Source organism: Cebus imitator, unplaced genomic scaffold (genome assembly GCF_001604975.1).
Source record: "Cebus imitator isolate Cc_AM_T3 unplaced genomic scaffold, Cebus_imitator-1.0 Scaffold229, whole genome shotgun sequence".
Lineage (NCBI taxonomy): Eukaryota > Metazoa > Chordata > Mammalia > Primates > Cebidae > Cebus > Cebus imitator.
Genome location: NW_016107544.1, coordinates 863647 through 881246, shown reverse-complemented (window position 1 = coordinate 881246; position 17600 = coordinate 863647). Strand labels below are relative to the sequence as shown.

At 42.4% G+C, this 17600-nt stretch overlaps 1 protein-coding gene across 1 annotated transcript; it reads right to left on the bottom strand.

Annotated features, from left to right (window-relative positions):
* Window positions 1-705: 705 nt before the first annotated feature.
* On the bottom strand, window positions 706-17373 carry APOH (apolipoprotein H). Its single transcript, XM_017497308.2, has 8 exons — window positions 17248-17373; window positions 16372-16548; window positions 14369-14465; window positions 12368-12444; window positions 8946-9134; window positions 5772-5951; window positions 3141-3338; window positions 706-865 (listed from the first exon to the last, which is right to left on the bottom strand). The coding sequence occupies exons 1-8, from the start codon at window positions 17309-17311 to the stop codon at window positions 810-812; spliced, it is 1038 nt and encodes a 345-aa protein (XP_017352797.1). The 5' UTR covers window positions 17312-17373; the 3' UTR covers window positions 706-809.
* Between the last annotated feature and the right edge of the window lie 227 nt (window positions 17374-17600).

Genomic DNA, 17600 nt, shown 5'->3' with positions numbered 1-17600 from the left:
TCCTATTGACCTGGAAGCCATGTTTACTTCTGTATGGCAGTGCTCCTCAAACTTGAGGATACACAAGAACTATCTGGAAACTTTGTCATAAATGCAGAATTCTGGGCCATTCTTGACAGTCTGGGATACAACACTTGTTCTTTGAAGTAAGCAGATAGGTAACAGTAACAGGGGGAGAGGGGTCTGTGGTCCATTCTATGAAAAATATTGTATTGCAGGTGTTTTACGTGAAAGTGCTTGAGAGCAGGATTTATTTATTTGTTTATTTATTTAAGATGGAGTCTCACTCTGTCACCCAGGCTGGAATGTAGTGGCACAATCTCGCTCACTGCAACCTCTGCCTCCCAGGTTCAAGCGATTCTCCTGCCTCAGTCTCCCAAGCAGCTGGGATTACAGGCCTACGTCACCATGCCTGGCTAATTTTTGTATTTTTAGTAGAGACAGGGTTTCACCATGTTGGCCAGGCTGGTCTCGAACTCTTGACCTCAGATGATCTGCCTGCCTCGGCCTCCCAAAGTGCTGAGATTACAGGCGTGAGCCACCTCACCTGGCTGAGAATAGGATTATGCACAGGAAAAGTGGGATACCCAGACAATTGTTTATACTGTCAATTTCACAGCCATAAAATGATAACATTTCAAATATTTGCATTTCTTAACCGATGACATAACTAAAAGTAAGCTACCATGAACAGTAACACTGCAATGGCTGAAGCAATAAATTCAGTAGCTTTATTTTTTAATTTCCATTAGGTTCCTTGGATGAGCAAGATACAAGTGTGACATTTTATGTTGAATCTGAAAAACACTTTAGCATGGCTTTACGTCTGATGCGTCAGTTTTCCAAAAAGCCAGAGAACTGTGTTCTGTTGGGGGAGAAAAAAATAAACATTCTAAGAGAAACAATCATTTCTTAAATGTGTTAAATAGCTAAACCAAATCAAGTACATTTTACAAGTATATAGAGTGCATGTAATTATGTGAATGAAACCATTTAGTGTGAGGTTTAAGTGATGGGAGAAAACATTAGGGAAATGATAAGACCCTCAATTTCCTTCTTCTTTGTTTTTTTTGGATAGAGTCTTGCTTTGTTGCCCAGGCTGGAATGCAATGGCGCAGTCTTGGCTCACTGCACCCTCTGCTCCCAGGTTTAAGCAATTCTGCTGTCTCAACCTCCTGAGTAGCTGGTATTACAGGCACATGCCACCATGCCCAGCTAATCTGTGTATTTTTAGTAGAGACAGGGTTTCAGCATGTTGGCCAGGCTGGTCTCGAACTCTTGACCTCAAGTGATTCACCCGCCTCGGCCACCCAAAGTACTGGGATTACAGGCATGAGCCACCATGCTTGGCCAAGGCCCTCACTTTCAAGAGATAAAATTAAAGGTTCTATATACAGTGAAGACTGCTCTACAATAGTAAATGTTAAAGGGGAAAAAAATGTATCGGTCCTTTATGGTACTGCATCTGTCTAAAGATCATAAGGGAGAAGATCCTGAAGAAATATATCAACAAAGCTATGACTTTTTAAAATTATTCTTTTCTAGTATTTTTTCTACTGATTTGTATTTAAGCTTATCGTATTTTGTCTTATTTTGTATTTAACATCTTACCAGGGCTCTGCTATCTTTTGAACGACTGCAATGTATTCAGTGCGTTTCTAACTATTTGTAATTAAAATTATGTTACTCCATGTCATGCCTATTTCTAATAATCAAAACAACCCCATGAAGTGGGTATTTTTAATCAGTTATCATTCCCTTCTCTCCCCCTAACTGGGCACCTCTCAGACTCCTCTCTTCTTAGCTTTGTCTGCTCCCTACTGTCCTCTCCCAGCTGCTAAAACAAGATTGTCAATATTTTTGAAAGATTTCTAAACCTAGAGCCAATGACAGTTTCAGCCTCTGGCTGGTTCTTACTTCCTGTTATCAAAGACACTTAAACCCTAAATCCGAAACCTTGAAAGGTTAGCAGCTCTAAATGCTGGTCATTACACACTTCTTTATCTCACACAAACCTGGTACCATCTTCCTTAAAATATGTTGTTCTAATGGATACTTTCCAAACTCTAGGAATTGCTGGAGAAAGGGGGAAATGTTAGATCTTTAGGCCAATTATCATTGCCATGAGTTGTTTTGTAACTTGGGGTGAGTTCTTTATAATGTGGGAGCAAGATAAAGTAGATATTTTTATTTTTCAATATTTGGTTCATTATTATTCAAGCTCAACTTGAAATTATACAAGATGGCATAATTCACCTCAACATTCATTGAATAAAACCAGGACCCTGAGTTTTACAGAAAAGAATTGGGAAAGAGGCTGGGCACATAGTTCACACCTGTAATCTCAGCACTTTGGGAGACTGAGGCAGGGGGACTGCTTGAGCCCAAGGGTTCACGACCAGCCTTGGCAACATGGTGTAATCTCTTCTCTAATAAGAAAACAAAGAATAACTAGGCATGGTGGTGCCTGCCTGTAATCCCCGCTACTCAGAAGGCCGAGGTGAAAGGATCACTTGAGCCCAGAAAGTCAAGGCTGCAGTGAGATGTGATCATACCACTGCACTCCAGCCTGGGTGACAGAGTGAGACCCTGTCTCAAAAAAAAAAAAAAAGAGGAAAGGAGAATGCAAGTGGGCACACCATCTGCAGCTCACTGCTTCTTATCACTGTTTCTCCCTCTCCTCCTTCTTTTTAAAAATCCAGTGGCCAAATTCATCTGGTGATTTTTGTTTGTTTTTGTTTTTGTTTTGAGATGGAGTTTCACTCCGTCACCCAGGCTGGAATGCAACGGCACGGTCTTGGTTCACTGCAACTTCTGCCCCCTGGGTGCAAGTGATTCTCCTGCCTCAGTCTCCCAAGTAGCTGGGATTACAGCCTCCTGAGTAGCTGGAATTATAGCCACCATATCCAACTAATTTTTTTATTTTTAGTAGAGATGGGTTTCACCATGTCGGCCAGGCTGTTCTTGAACTTCTGACCTCAGGTGATCTGCCCACCTTGGCCTCCCAAAGTGCAGAGATTACAGGCATGAGTCATCACACCTGGCCTCACCTGATTTTTGACAATCATTATGTAACAAAGGCTCTGATTATGATGAGTGGTAAGTGGGAGTCCTAGCTAAACGTTCCAGTGTAGACTTACCCTTGAAGCATTTGGGAACTTCAATAGTGCCGTCTATACACTGAGCATCCTCTGTATAGCTACACTTCTTTTCCTTATTTTTGCAGAAGAAAGAAACTTTATCACCATGCAGCATTCCATTCTTAAATTTTTCCTGAATCTTTACTCTTTCCCCTTGGTACACCACGGTGGCTTTTTTCACAGGTACTTTGCAAGATGCTGAAAGAGAATATTTGTAATCAGTACTTAAGAGTTCAGGAAATCTTTCTGAAAGAGAGTATAGCATTTGAAACAGTAGATGAGTACTCCTACACAAACTGGTCAAGGCAAGAAAATTCCAAGAATGTACATAGCAAGTGATGCTATTATGATTGCTAATTGCAGTTCTCTATCAACAGAACTATTACCCATAGCTTCCAAGATGGTCTTCTTTTTCCCTTCAGTAGCCACAGAAGAAGGTCAGAACAGAAGCATCAGAGCCTCTGTTTCAGTGAAAAAAAATTCTAACAGATATTGACATTTCATGTAAGCCTACACTGCCCTCTCAGATCGCATTCATTAAGCTGGTGAATCTATCTGCCAGTCACCGTGAGTGATGGCCGATAACAGCTGATAAATACTCTGAAAAAGTGCCTTCAGCCATAGGGAAGCCACCTCTCCCAGGAGGTTATGTAAACCACCCCCATCACCACCCCCAGAGTCAGGGAAGGGAGCAGCTCAAAGCCAATGGCTGATGAGAGAATATAAAAATCAGGTCCCCTTGGCTGTCAGTGGGATTAACTCAAGGGTGGAATTCACACTCCAGAGTTCTCAGTGGGATCAAACTGAACCTCATTCTAGCAGAGACCACAATTCTCCCAGGCTCAGCAGCATTAGCATCGCCTGGGAACTTGGCATAAATGCAAATTGTCAGATCCCATCTCAGATCTACCAAATCAGAAATTCTGAAAGTGGAGCTCAAATATCCTGTGTTAAAACAAGCCTTCCAGATGTTGCTGATGCACAGTCAAGTTTGAGAAACGGTGCCTTACCCTCTCAAAGCTACCTCACACTTTCTTCTCCTGAGACACCCACTAAATCAGCTGTACTCGAATCCCTGTCTCAGGCTCTGCTTCTAGAGAACTGTAGCCTGAGATGCTAGTTATTTGTCATCTTGCCTGCTGCCCCAGAGTTCCTCTTTCTGCTTAAACGTCCAGCCCATAGCGACCTGAGCAGAGTTCTAATGCTAGGCTGTTGCTTTGCTTAAGCATGACACTGACGGGATCAAGGGTAAACACCTAACTCAAAAGGAAATAGCATCTCAGGGAAAAGCTGCAAGTTGGTGATGACTCCTTTAGCTGAGAGGATCTGGTGTATATCAAGCCATGCTCAAGATGAATAAGCAGAGAGACAGAGGTGGGAGAGGCCCTTGAGATATGGAAAAAGTAGGAATAGTTCCTGCCTTTCAGTTCCAGTCCTCAGAAGTACCAGTTATATTTCATCATCTTCAATGCCCGCATGATCAACTGCCTGTTGCCTCCTTATAATATCTCCAATTTCCTTGAACTCACTCGGATGTGTGGTTGGTTTTTGCAATGAGAAGAGACTTGGCTAGACAGAGCACCAAAAGGGCTGGGCATGGTGGCTCATGCCGTAATCACTCGAACCCGGGAAGTGAAGGGTATAGTCAGCTGAGATTGCACCATTACATTCCAGCCTGGGCAACAGAGTGACTGCATCTCAAAAAAAAAAAAATCCATGTGTTTACAATAATACTAAAAAATGCCGGACAGAAGGCAAGATCTTCTCTATAGAGGCCAAGGCAGGTGATCGCCTGAGGGCAAGAGTTCAAAACCAGCCTGGCCAACATGGCCAAATCCCATCTCTATTAAAAATACATTAGCGGCCGGGCGCGGTGGCTCAAGCCTGTAATCCCAGCACTTTGGGAGGCCGAGGCGGGTGGATCACGAGGTCAAGAGATCGAGACCTTCCTGGTCAACATGGTGAAACCCCGTCTCTACTAAAAATACAAAAAATTAGCTGGGCATGGTGGCGCGTGCCTGTAATCTCAGCAACTCAGGAGGCTGAGGCAGGAGAATTGCCTGAACCCAGGAGGCGGAGGTTGCGGTGAGCCGAGATTGCGCCATTGCACTCCAGCCTGGGTAACAAGAGAGAAACTCCGTCTCAAAAAAAAATAAAATAAAATACATTAGCTGGGCATGGCGGTGAGTGCCTGTAATCCAGCTACTCGGGAGGTTGAGGCATGAGAAATGCTTGAACCAGGGAGGCAGAGGTTACAGTGAGCCAAGATCACGCCAGTGCTCTCCAGCCTGGGTGACAGAGCAAGACTCCATATCAAAATAAATAAATAAATAAATAAATAAAGGTGCTCAGAGGCAAAGACATAGAAGCAAATTTTAAAAGCCCGCAGATCTCCCACCATATCATCAGTGCTTACAAAGGATCTGTTTTATTTCATGCTGTTTAAAGTCAAGCATGCTTCCTAAGCATGAGGCTTCCCCATGCATATGTGAGTCCTGAAGTCACATGCCAGTAGCTTCCTACCAAGACTGAGCAACAGGTAGAAAAGTGTTGGAACAAGAAAATAGCAAGCAAAGCTGATCCATTGTATACATTATGAGATCTTCTAGGACCTTGCCTATATTTCCATACCTTTACAACTTGGCATGGCAGACCAGTTTCCCAGTTTGGTACATTCTACTTCTTCTGGGCCATCCAGGGAATATCCATCATGGCAGCCAAACGTGGCTTTATCCTTGTAATAAAGTACTGGTTTTGCAGGATGGTTCACAAATCCATTGTCTGGCCTTGATGGGAATGGGCATTTTACTTCTAAAACATTTATTCAGTAAGACATATTAGTAATAAATAGTAGTGCTGCTATCCAATAGTCATGAAATAGTTACATTTTTGTCTCTATCACACCGAGTCACTGCGTGTTCCTGTAACTGGAATGTAATTTATAGGTACCTTGTGCTTAATTCTGTCCCCATTTCTCTTATATTCATGGTACCCTGGATATTAAAAAAGAAGCAACCACACGTTGAAAGTAAATTAATGAGACTTCACTAAGTTCTCTGGGTTTTCATATATAATCATAAGGTATTATTTATTGCAAACTTCATCTCTACACAGTCTGTGATGGTGGGTTTGAAAGAAGAAAAGCAAAGTCTATTACTTTCAATCAACAAACCATAAAATTAAAATGCAAAGACTGAACCCCACCCCCACCCCATACACACTTAGGACACCATTATTTGGCTTTAAAATAGTAAATCTTACTGTTATTCAATTCAGACTATGAAAGAAGCCAGCATGAAATATGTCAGAGAAAAATGGTGCTGCTTCCTGGCCTCCTTCAGACCCTCAAGAGTAGAGCCCCAAACCCATGTCCTTATGAGCTGCAGTGCAAGAAAGAAAGGCTGGAGCCAGGAGCACAATATTCTCAGAGGTAGTTTAAGGGGGTAATTTAGAGCATAAACTCTGGCATCAGATTGCTTGGCTCAATTTTGGTTCTGCCACATATTAAATAAAAGAAGAATTCATGTGGCCAGATGCAGGGCTCACCCCTGTAATCCCAGCACTCTGGGAGACTGAGGCGGACGGATTACTTGAGCTCAGGAGTTCAAGACCTGCCTGACCACCATGGTGAAACCCCATCTCTACTAATAAAAATTAGCTGGGTGTGGTGCCACATGCCTACAATCCAAGCCCGGGAAGCTGAGGCAGGAAAATCACTCGAACCCAGGAGTTGAAGGTTGCAGTGAGCTGAGATTGTGCCATTACACTGCAGCCTGGGAAACAGAGTGACACTCCCTCTCAAAAAAAAATCCATGTGTCTATAATAATACTAAAAAAAGGTGGATGGAGGGAGAGCTCGTCTCTATAGAGGGAAGTCAGTGAATAAATGTAACAGGAAAGATAGAGTTAGAAAGTCACCATTTTTAGCCACCAGTGCCATAACTGATAGATTCAAAGATCATTATTGGATTCTACAATGACTGTCTGACAGTGGATATTCACATGGTTTTGAAGTATCACCCATAAGTTGCTTCCTAATTCCAAAGAAAAAGCAGTGCCTTTGCCAAAAGGTGATCTAGCACACCTCACCTGACTAAGGATCAAACTAAGCATGGCCAGTGATGGAACTGCTGACATTGTGTGCCTTCTAATGTGACAATGTATTCTTAACAATAATATTTACCATAAATCTAATAAAGAGTAAATATCTAATCACATTCAGATTATGGAACATTCTACAAGACAACTGGCCTGTACTCTTCAAAAATGTCAATGAAAGACAACAAAAGAGGCAGGGGCTTATTCTTAATTATAGGAGACTAGGCTCACGTCTGTAATCCCAGCACTTTGGGAGGCTGAGGCAGGCAGATCATTTGAGTTCAGGAGTTTGAGACCAGCCTGGCCAACAGGGTGAAATTCCATCTCTACTAAAAATACAAAAATTAGCTGGGAATGGTGGCAGGCACCTATAATCCCAATTACTTGGGAGGCTGAGGCAGAAGAATCAGTTGAACCCAGGAGGCGGAGGTTGCAGTGAGCCAAGATGGTGCCATTGCACTCCAGCCTGGGCAACAAGAGCAAAACTCTCTCTCAAAATAAACGGGAAAAAAAAAAGGATCTTTTTATGGAGAAACAGAGAGAAAATATTATGTCACAACATATTAACAGTTGATTGATACACCGAGGTGAATTAAGTCAGATGACACAAATGTAGCAGGAGACCAGTGTCTGGCCCATAGCTGAGTGCCCAGGAAGGCACAAGTTACTACTGTTATCGGCAGCTCCCCCATGCTGAAAATCACTTATGTTTTGAATCATTCACTGGATATCTGTAATATCTACCACCGGAGACGTTAATATTCGTTAGAATAACTCTTGGCCAGGAGCAGTGGCTCACACCTGTAATCCCAGCACTTTGGGAGGCCAAGGTGGATGGATCACTTGAGGTCAGGAGTTCAAGACCAGCCTGATATCATGGTGAAACCTCGTCTCTACTAAAAATACAAAAAAATTAGCCACATGTGGTGATGGGCACCTGTCATCCCAGCTATTCTGGAGGCTGACGCATGAGAATCACTTGAACCTTGGAGGCAGAGGTCGCAGTGAGCCAAAATCGCCCACTGTACTCCAGCCTGGGTGACAGAGCAAGACTCTATCAAAAAGCAAAAACAAAACTCTTTGTGCACATGGTAAACTTTATAATTTGTCTGTTATGCAGCTGACAAAGATAGTAATGACAGATCAAGTTAAAGGATAAATAATTTTCATAATTTCTTAAAAATCAAATATTTCTGTGATTCTTAAACTTGGGTAAAGATTTTCAAAATGTATGACAATCAGACTGCAACTCAGGCTTTACCTTCATCTCCTAGGACTCTCCAATCTAACCTAGGAACTTCACCCAGAAGAGAACTTCACCAGCCTCACTGAAATATTCAGCTGTCCACGGACACATCCTGCCCTTCATGCCGCCCTGTCTGCACATGCTGTGCCCCCATGTGGTATGCCTTCTCCTCATTCTCTACTCCTCCTCCAAGGCCCATTTCAAGGATCACCACCTACAGGAAGCTGTCCCAGGCAGCTCCAGATAGTTCATTACATTATTTATAATTCCCTTGGGTCAGAAACCAGGTCTCATTCATCTGGAATCTCCAGTGTCCAGCACACTGCCTGGCACATAGTAGATGCTCAATAAACAGCTGTTGAAGGAGTTCATTGGAAACTCTCCATGACAGTCGAAATTTTCAATACCTTTCAAAAAGGGGATCCTGTCCTATCATATATATTTTGTCTTATTGCACATACCCCTGCATTCTGGTAATTTAGTCCAATTTCCATGCGTTGTGCAGGTAATTGTGTCATTTCCAAACATCGCATGTTGTGGCAAACATTCAAAAACTGCTGTGTCCCGATAGAGGGAGTTGTTTCCAGCTGATGGCTTATAAACACGAAGTGTTGCAAATGTCGGTATGGATGGTGGAGGGCAGGTGACAGCTGGAAAAAGAAAGAACTATCATTTCTATGAAAACAGTTAAGACTATAAAATATACTCTTTACAGAAAAAAAAAAAAAAACCCTAAGGATAAACTTGAGAAAATCCAAACTGATCAAATTACCGGGGTAAAAATCGTCACTTGTGGATGCCTGTTAGGGAAATATGACCCGCCAGGCACAATGGCCCACGCCTGTAATCTCAGCACTTGGGGAGGCTGCGGCAGGCAGATCACTTGAGGTCAGGAGTTTCAGACCAGCCTGCCCAACATGGTGATACCCAGTCTCTACCAAAAATACAAAAATGAGCCACGCATGGAGGTGTGTGCCTGTTGTCCCAGCTACTCCAGAGGCTGAGGCAGGAGAATCGCTTCAACCTGGGAGGAGGAGGTTGAAGTGAGCCAAAATTGTGCCACTGCACTCCAGCCTGGACAATAGAGTGAGTCTGTGTCTCAGGAAAAAAAAGAAAAGAAGGAAGGAAGGAGGGAAGGAAGGAAGGAGGGAAGGAAGGAAAGAAGGAAGGAAGGAAGGAAGGAAGGAAGGAAGGAAGGAAGGAAGGAAGGAAGGAAGGAAATGAAGAAAGAAAGAAAAGAAAGAAAAAAGAAAAGAAAATATGACCCTCAAAATCAGAAATCCACACCAGTCAAAACACCAAAAAATGAAGTAAATTTAAGTCTTGGCACGAATAATTTGCCTTTTGCAACAACACAATGGTTAGGTTTTCAAAAATCTTTGATTCAAATACTACCTTGGAAGATACTTCTGGAAGGCAGAATTGGTCCATCGGTGCTAAGGGACCATCCTAAAATAATGGCTGGTGACAGTAATTTGGTACATAGTTGTTTGGGAACGCGCTCCATTACCTGTTCAGCCTGTTTCTCTAGACTACCTTCCTGCTTTTGGACTCTTGGTATGGAAGGAGCTTACCCAAGTAGCTTCAGGAACCCAGAGAGAGAGCAGTGGCTTGTCACCCTGACCTGAGTAATATGGAGCTTCAACAAGTTCCAGGAAAGTTACACTAGCGTAATAGAAGATGGTGCTGACCAAAATGTGATTTACCTTGAACTTTCTAGATCCCTGCTGATCAAAGTGTGGTCCAAGGGCTAGCAGCATGTGCATTGCCTGGGAGCTTGCCAGGATGCAGAAGGTCAGACCCCACCACAGATGCCTGAGTCAGAATCTACATTTTAACAAGATGCCCAGGAGACTCATATGTCCATTCAAGTATGAGAAATACTCATTTAAATTAGATTAAAGCTAAAGTAGTCTTTCTATTTATAACCCTTTTGAAAAGTGAATTTATGGCTAGGCACCGTGGCTCACGCCTGTAATCCCAGAGCTCTTAGAGGCGGAGGCAGGAAGACTGCTTGAAACCAAGAGTTCGAGACCAGTCTGGGTCACAGAGCAAGACCCTGTCTCTACAAACATTTTTAAAAATTAGCCAGATGTGGGTGCACATCTATAGTCTCAGCTGCCCAGGAAGCTGAGACAGGAGGATCGCTTGAACCTGGGAGGAGGAGATTGTAGTGAGCTGTGATCATGCCACTGAACTCCAGCCTGGGCAGCAGAGCAAGACCCTGTCTGTAAATAAAGAAGCAAATTTACATAATTAGTATAAATCTGTTTTAAATGAAAACTATAGGAACCATGGTGATTCTTACTGCTGAGTGAAAATTTTTACTTCATATCCCTTCAAAGCTTTTATTTTTGCTTGTTCAGTTTTTTTTAAACTAATGTTTATTTGAAATTGCTTTACTTTCCACTTGCTTTTACTAAGGACAGGCCTCACTGAAATGTTGAAGAACTATAACTAGTATTATAATGCCTTGGCCTCCTGGTCAAAGATGTATAAACTGGCCGGGCGCGGTGGCTCGCGCCTGTAAATCCCAGCACTTTGGGAGGCCAAGGCGAGCGGATCACAAGGTCTAGAGATCGAGACCATCCTGGCCAACATGGTGAAACCCCTTCTCTACTAAAAATACAAAAATTAGCCAGGCTTGGTGGCACATGCCTGTGATCCCAGCTACTCGGGAGGCTGAGGCAGAAGAATCGCTTGAACCCAGGAGGCGGAGGTTGCAGTGAGCCGAGATTGCGCCACTGCACTCCAGCCTGGCAACAGAGCAAGACTTCGTCTCAAAAAATAAAAAATAAAAATAAATGTGTAAATTACAAGTTGGGGAACCTAAGAATGTCCTTCCCTAAATAAACAAAGCCCAGAGATGACTCCGACAGCTTGGCTGAGAATCATCTGAAAAAACATCAGTGTTTTTTGGAGAAATGCCAATCAGCTCCTAGGATGCAAGCCCCTTTGATGGGTTCTTAGCTTACTGTGAGGGTGACCTTCCACCTCGTCACTAGGCTTACTCTCTGAAGGTAGAGCTGTCTCCTTTGGCCTTACAGCCTCAGTGCTAACAACAGAATCCAGCATACAACAAATCCTCAATTCCTGTTTTTTTTCTGTTGTTATTGTTTGTTTTTTGTTTTGTTTTGTTTTTTGAGGCAGCATTTAGCTCTTGTTCCCGACTGGAGTGCAATGGCGTGATCTCGGCTCACCACAACCTCTGCCTCCTGGGTTCAAGCGATTCTCCTGCCTCAGCCTTCTGAGTAGCTGGGATTACAGGCATGCACCACCATGCCCAGCTAATTTTGTTTTGTTTTGTTTTTGTTTTTGTTTTTAGTAGAGACAGGCTTCTCCATATTGGCCAGGCTGGTCTCGAACTCCTGACCTCTTGATCCACCCACGTTGGGGTCCCAAAGTGCTGAGATTACAGGTGTGAGCCACCACACCCGGCCTTCATGTTTATTGAATAACTGAATCAATAAATGAATGAAGTTCCAGAGTGGGAGGAAGATGTTTGTTTGATCTCCCTGTTTGCAGAAGTTCCCCTAGTTAAGTGGTGACAGTCCCTGATAGACCAAAGCCACACATATCAAAGCCCCTTCCAAAGCACCATGAGAGCATTGGTGTCAACACACCCAGCAATGACTGTCTTGGAAAGAGTTGTGACCACCAGGTGGAGAATACAGAACATGTCCGTAAGTAAAATGTCTCCCTCCTGTCATTCCAGAGTGGTTGTTTCACCTTCGAGGCCAAGAGATCAGGATGAACATCCCCCACAAGAGTGACCATTCATCTCATTGAGCTGGGACTGAAGAGTTTCCAGATGTGAGACTTCCAGTGCTAAAACCAGGAAAGTTCCGAGCAAAGCAGCTAATTACCTTCCCCCCAGACTTACGAGCACAGACAGGAAGCTCTGGACTCCATTTTCCTTCCTCAGTGCACTTAGCAGAACTAGTGCCATTCAGATAAAACCTGCAAAAGGAAAATTCAACCTATCAAGGAGTAAAATACTCCATCCCTGACATCTCAAATATCTTCTCCGTTGAGCGTTGCTTTATGTTCATGCTATTGACTTCTTTTCCATCTTACAGTGCTGACTTCCTGAGGATCCCAGCACTCATCCATGGCTCATGGAGTCTCCCAGCCAAAGATGCAGGTGAATCACTACAGGTTTCCACAGCTGGTGAGTGGAGAAGCCAAACCCCTAAGTCCCTCATCTTTAAAGAGTTGGCCAAGATTACGGCTTCTTACATAAAGCAAAGAACCATCTCTTTTTCAGGATGACAGAAGTGAATCACACTGAGTAATCTCCGCTATTCATTTCCTTAGAGCCTACTGACACCAATGTATAAAAACAATGCAGTCTATTTCCAATGAAAATATAACATTCTGACTGGGTACTTTGGGTTATGCCTGTAATCCCAGCACTTTGGGAGGCTGAATCACTTAAACCCAAAAGTTTGAGCCTGGGCAATGTGGTGAAGCCCCATTTTCTACAGAAAAATCACCAGGGCATGGTGGCGAGGGCCTATAGTCCCAGCTACTTGCGAGGTAGAGGTGGGAGGAAGGATTCAAAAGGATTCAACAACCCAGCAGGTCGAGGCTGCAGAGAGCCATGATCGTGCTACTGCAGCCTAGAGCCTGAGTGACAGAGCAAGATCAAACAAACAAACAAAAGAAACAAAGAAGGAAGGAAGGAAAGAGAGAGAAAGAAAGAAGAAAGAGAGAGAAAGAAAAAGAGAGAGAGAGAGAGAAAAAGAAGGAAGAGAAAGAGAAAAAAAGAAAAAGGAAGAGAAGAGAAGAGAAGAGAGAAAGAAAGAAAGAAAGAAAAAGAAAGAAAGAAAGAAAGAAAGAAAGAAAGAAAGAAAGAAAGAAAGAAAGAAAGAAGGAAAGAAAGAAAGGGAAAGAAAGAAAGAAGGAAAGAAAGAAAGAGGAAAGAAAAGAACAAGCTCACACCTGTAGTCCCAGCACTTTGGGAAGCCAAGGTGGATGGATCACAAGGTCAGTAGTTCAAAACTAGCCTGGCCAAGATGGGGAAACCCTTTCTCTACTAAAAATACAAAAATTAGCCGGGTGTGGTGGCAGGCGCCTGTAATCCCAGCTACTTGGGAGGCTGAGGCAGGAGAATTGCTTGAACCTGGGAGGCAGAGGCTGCAATGAGCCAAGATCACACCACTGCACTTCAGCCTGGGTGACAGAGCAATAAGCAAGAAAGAAAAAGAAGAAAATGTAATATTCTGTCTTTGAAGCCAATTTTTTAAGGTCATTTGTTTTCAGACCCATTGGTAAATTTGTGTTTCAGATGAAAGGTGTGTATTTCTCTCTCACATGTAGTATTTCTTAACCTCCAATCCCAGTAGAAACTTACCCTAATGGATAGCCAATGTGCTCTCAGTAATGTCACAGGGATGCCTTTGCTCCCTGTGGGTCTGTGCCCACCATTAAGTGATTGCTGTCTGGGGATGTGGCACTGCATCGCATTCCCCATCGTCACATTCCCAACCTTCTTCATAGAATTCTCTTCTAGAGACTACCAGGCTCATCAATCAAATTAGCCTAATACCTAAAGCCCAAGTCTTATTCCTAAAGTATTTTAACCCTATGCCAAGATTCGGCCCTCCAAATCATTTCAATGTACCTCCTCTGATAGGTAATTAATCAGAAGCAGAAAAATTAAAGTGTTGGCTTCGTATTTCATTAGTTGTTATATTCTCCAATCTTTACCGCACCCTCAATACTACTGTAGGATATATTAAAAGCAGGACTAAAATCGATTTGCATTTGGCAAATCCAACCTAAAGCCTGAAAACAAAATATGGACCAGCCCTGATGTTTAGCTTAAGGATACAGAAATATGCTCTCTCTGTTAACTGCTCAGTCCCAGGAAAGTTCTTACCCGGTATTACAAGAAAAACTGATTGTGTTGGGATATTCAAAAGTTGTATATCGTACTGCTCCATTTTCTAAGATTCCAGCAAAAGGACATACTCTGGCTGTGACATAAAGGTAAAAAAAAAAAAGTTACTTTTGTTTTTAAAAAAAAGATAAACAGGTAAATTTCTGTTTATAGGATTTTTCATTAAATAAAACATATAAATTCATTTTCATCCTTTGGTTCAGTAACTTTACTGGTAACTATTCTGAGAAAGCAATTCAAAATGAGACAAGTGACATATGTACCAAAGCGTTCATTACACTGTTTCTCCTAATAACAAAATTTGAACAGGCCAGGCGCAGTGGCTCACACCTGTAGTCCCAGCACTTTGGGAGGCCGAGGTGGGCAGATCACTTGAGGTTAAGAGTTTGAGACCAGTCTGGCCAACATGGTGAAACCCCATCTCTACTAAAAACGCAAAAATTAGCCAGGCATGATAGTGCATACCTGTAATCCCAGCTACTCGGGAGGTTGAGGCAGGAGAACAGCTTGAACCCAGGAGGCAGAGGTTGCAGTGAGCCAAGGTCACACCACTGCACTCCAGCCTGGGCAACAGAGCGAGACTCCATCTCCAAAAAAAAAAAAAAAAATTTGAGACAGTCTAAGTGTTCACTGTCAGGGGACAGTTTTCATTACTCATGGTAAATCAACAGTTGAACTGTTACGTAGCCAATAAAATATGAATTGTGAAGTTTGTGGAGATACAATTTTTATGCTGATGAAAATAGAAAAATACAAAATTATACCTACTCTCTGCAATGATGCAGATGTATATGCATGAAAAATAAAAAAATAAAATTGTTAGTGTTCCAGAGTTATAGCTGATTTTTTTTTTTTTTTCTTGAAAGGGAGTCTCACTCTGTCACCCAGGCTGAAGTGCAGTGATGCAATCTTGGCTCACTACAACTTTCACCTCCTGGGTTCAAGTGATTCCCCTGCCTCAACCTCCTGAGTAGCTGGGACTACAGGTGCGAGCCACTATGCCCAGCTAATTTTTGTATTTTTAGTAGAGACAGGGTTTGACCATGTTGGCCAGGCTGGTCTTGAAGTCCTGACCTTAGGTGATCTACCCGCCTCAGCCTCCCAAAATGCTGGGATTACAGGCATGAGCCACCGCACCTGGCCCTGATTTAAAGAAAAAATTTCCCTAATGATGTTAAAGTGGCTTTTTAGAAAAATTATGTTTAGACTCTTTAAATAAAAAGCATAGTAAAATCAACTTGCATGAACATGCATGACTTTGACAAAGGTCATGTTTATATAACCAAAATAACCAGAACCCAGACAGGTCCATATGCCTATTTTTACTGCTTCACGTTTATGAATAATTGAATTTACTGTTAATTCAATCTGGTTGATTGCATGATTGACTGTAAAGAATACTGCTAGCATGATATCATAGAACCATGTTCTAAGAAATAAATAAAAGCAACCATTTATAATAAAGCTATAGTGAGATTGATATAATTTACATTATATTATTTAATTTAATATACTTTCTTGTATTTTATCATAATTTATATCATATACATAATGTAGATGAAATTTGTATTCATTTCAGTAACTATTAAGTCTGCTTTCATTTTCAGACAAAGTCCAAAGATACGCTGATTCCTCAAGTTTTGTTTTTCCAAATGTCTCTTTGGCATCAGTTGACATTTCAAAGTCTCTCCACCATTCTTTTAACTTCTGTAGTGTTTCTTTCTCCTTTTGTCACGCCAGGTCTCATTTTTAAACCTGCCCTAGTTCCAGGTAAGGATCTTACCCTCCTCTATCAATAGCAGCTATTACCCTTACTCTCTTTGGACATAGAGAACCTCCCAAGACCATCTCATTTCTCTCCAACCTGCCTTTCTGCAGTGTCTACTGGCCCTCTGCACTCTGAGCATGCGAAGTAGCTTACTGCCCCAAAACATCCAGAATCCAAATGAGGGGAGAGAATGCGAGAGAAGGTGCTGACTTACGTGTACATTTCAGAGTATTGATGGGCCACATTCCTGTGAGAGGGCAAGTAAAGCGTCTCATCCCTCCCCGGGACAGGTAGCCCGGCTTGCAGGAATATACAATCTCCTCTCCTGGCTCATAGGTTGTTTTTAATGGGACCACTGTGGAAAATGGTAAATCATCTGGCTTGGGACAAGCTGAAAGAGAGCACAAAGCAGATGGGGTAACCAATCTATTTGCATTTTAAAGTTCAGCTAAGTCCAAAAATGAAAAATGTGTGTACTGTTACCAATTATAAGTATACCAAGTTCCATGCCAAATACCTCATATACAATATCTCATCTAATCTCCTCAACAACCATTTGAAGGAGGTACTATAATTATCCCCATTTTACAGGTCAGTATGTTGAGGCTTAAATTGGCTACATATCTTACAGAGGAGCTTTACACATAACAATATTAAAGAATCAGTATCAATCCAGTCTCTCCAGCATCCACTCTAAAGAGAATTTAGTTATTGTTATTATTTATTTATTTGAGACGGAGTTTTGCTCTTGTTGCTCAGGCTGGAGTGAAATGGCAGGATCTTGGCTCGCTGCAACCTCCACCTGCTGGGTTGAAACGATTCTCCTGCCTCAGCCTCCCAAGTAGCTGGGATTACAGGCACCCATCACGATGCCTGGTTAATTTTTGTATTTTTAGTAGAGACGGGGTTTCACCATGTTGGCCAGGCTGGTCTTGAACTCCTGACCTCAGATGATTCACCCACCTCAGCCTCCCAAAGTGCTGGGATTACAGGCGTGAGCCACCGAACTCGGCCTAGTTATCATTACGGATCCCTGACATATAGTAGGGGGTTGGACATATTTATTTTTTCAACAGCAAAAAGTACTTACTCCGTCCTGCAATAGCAACATGGCAGAGAAAACTCGAGAACAAGATGAGCACCGGAGAAAGCATTGTGGATGACTGACACGCACTCCCAAAGTGGTTTTCTTCTGCTGAGAAAACAGAGGCAAATATAAAAGCGCTTAAACATTAATCATTTTCTGGTGTACTTTTATCTTTGTAAATAGAAGGAAGATAAAGTATCATTATTTGAATGGAACTCTGAGACCCACATTCTTTAATCATTTACTCTCCACTGTGTGGCTCTGTTATGAAATCTTTGGGAGATGGTTTCTGTCTTCATAACGTTTTTGTTAGCGGCACAAAACAGTTGGTTATTGCTTTTGACAGAAACTTGGTG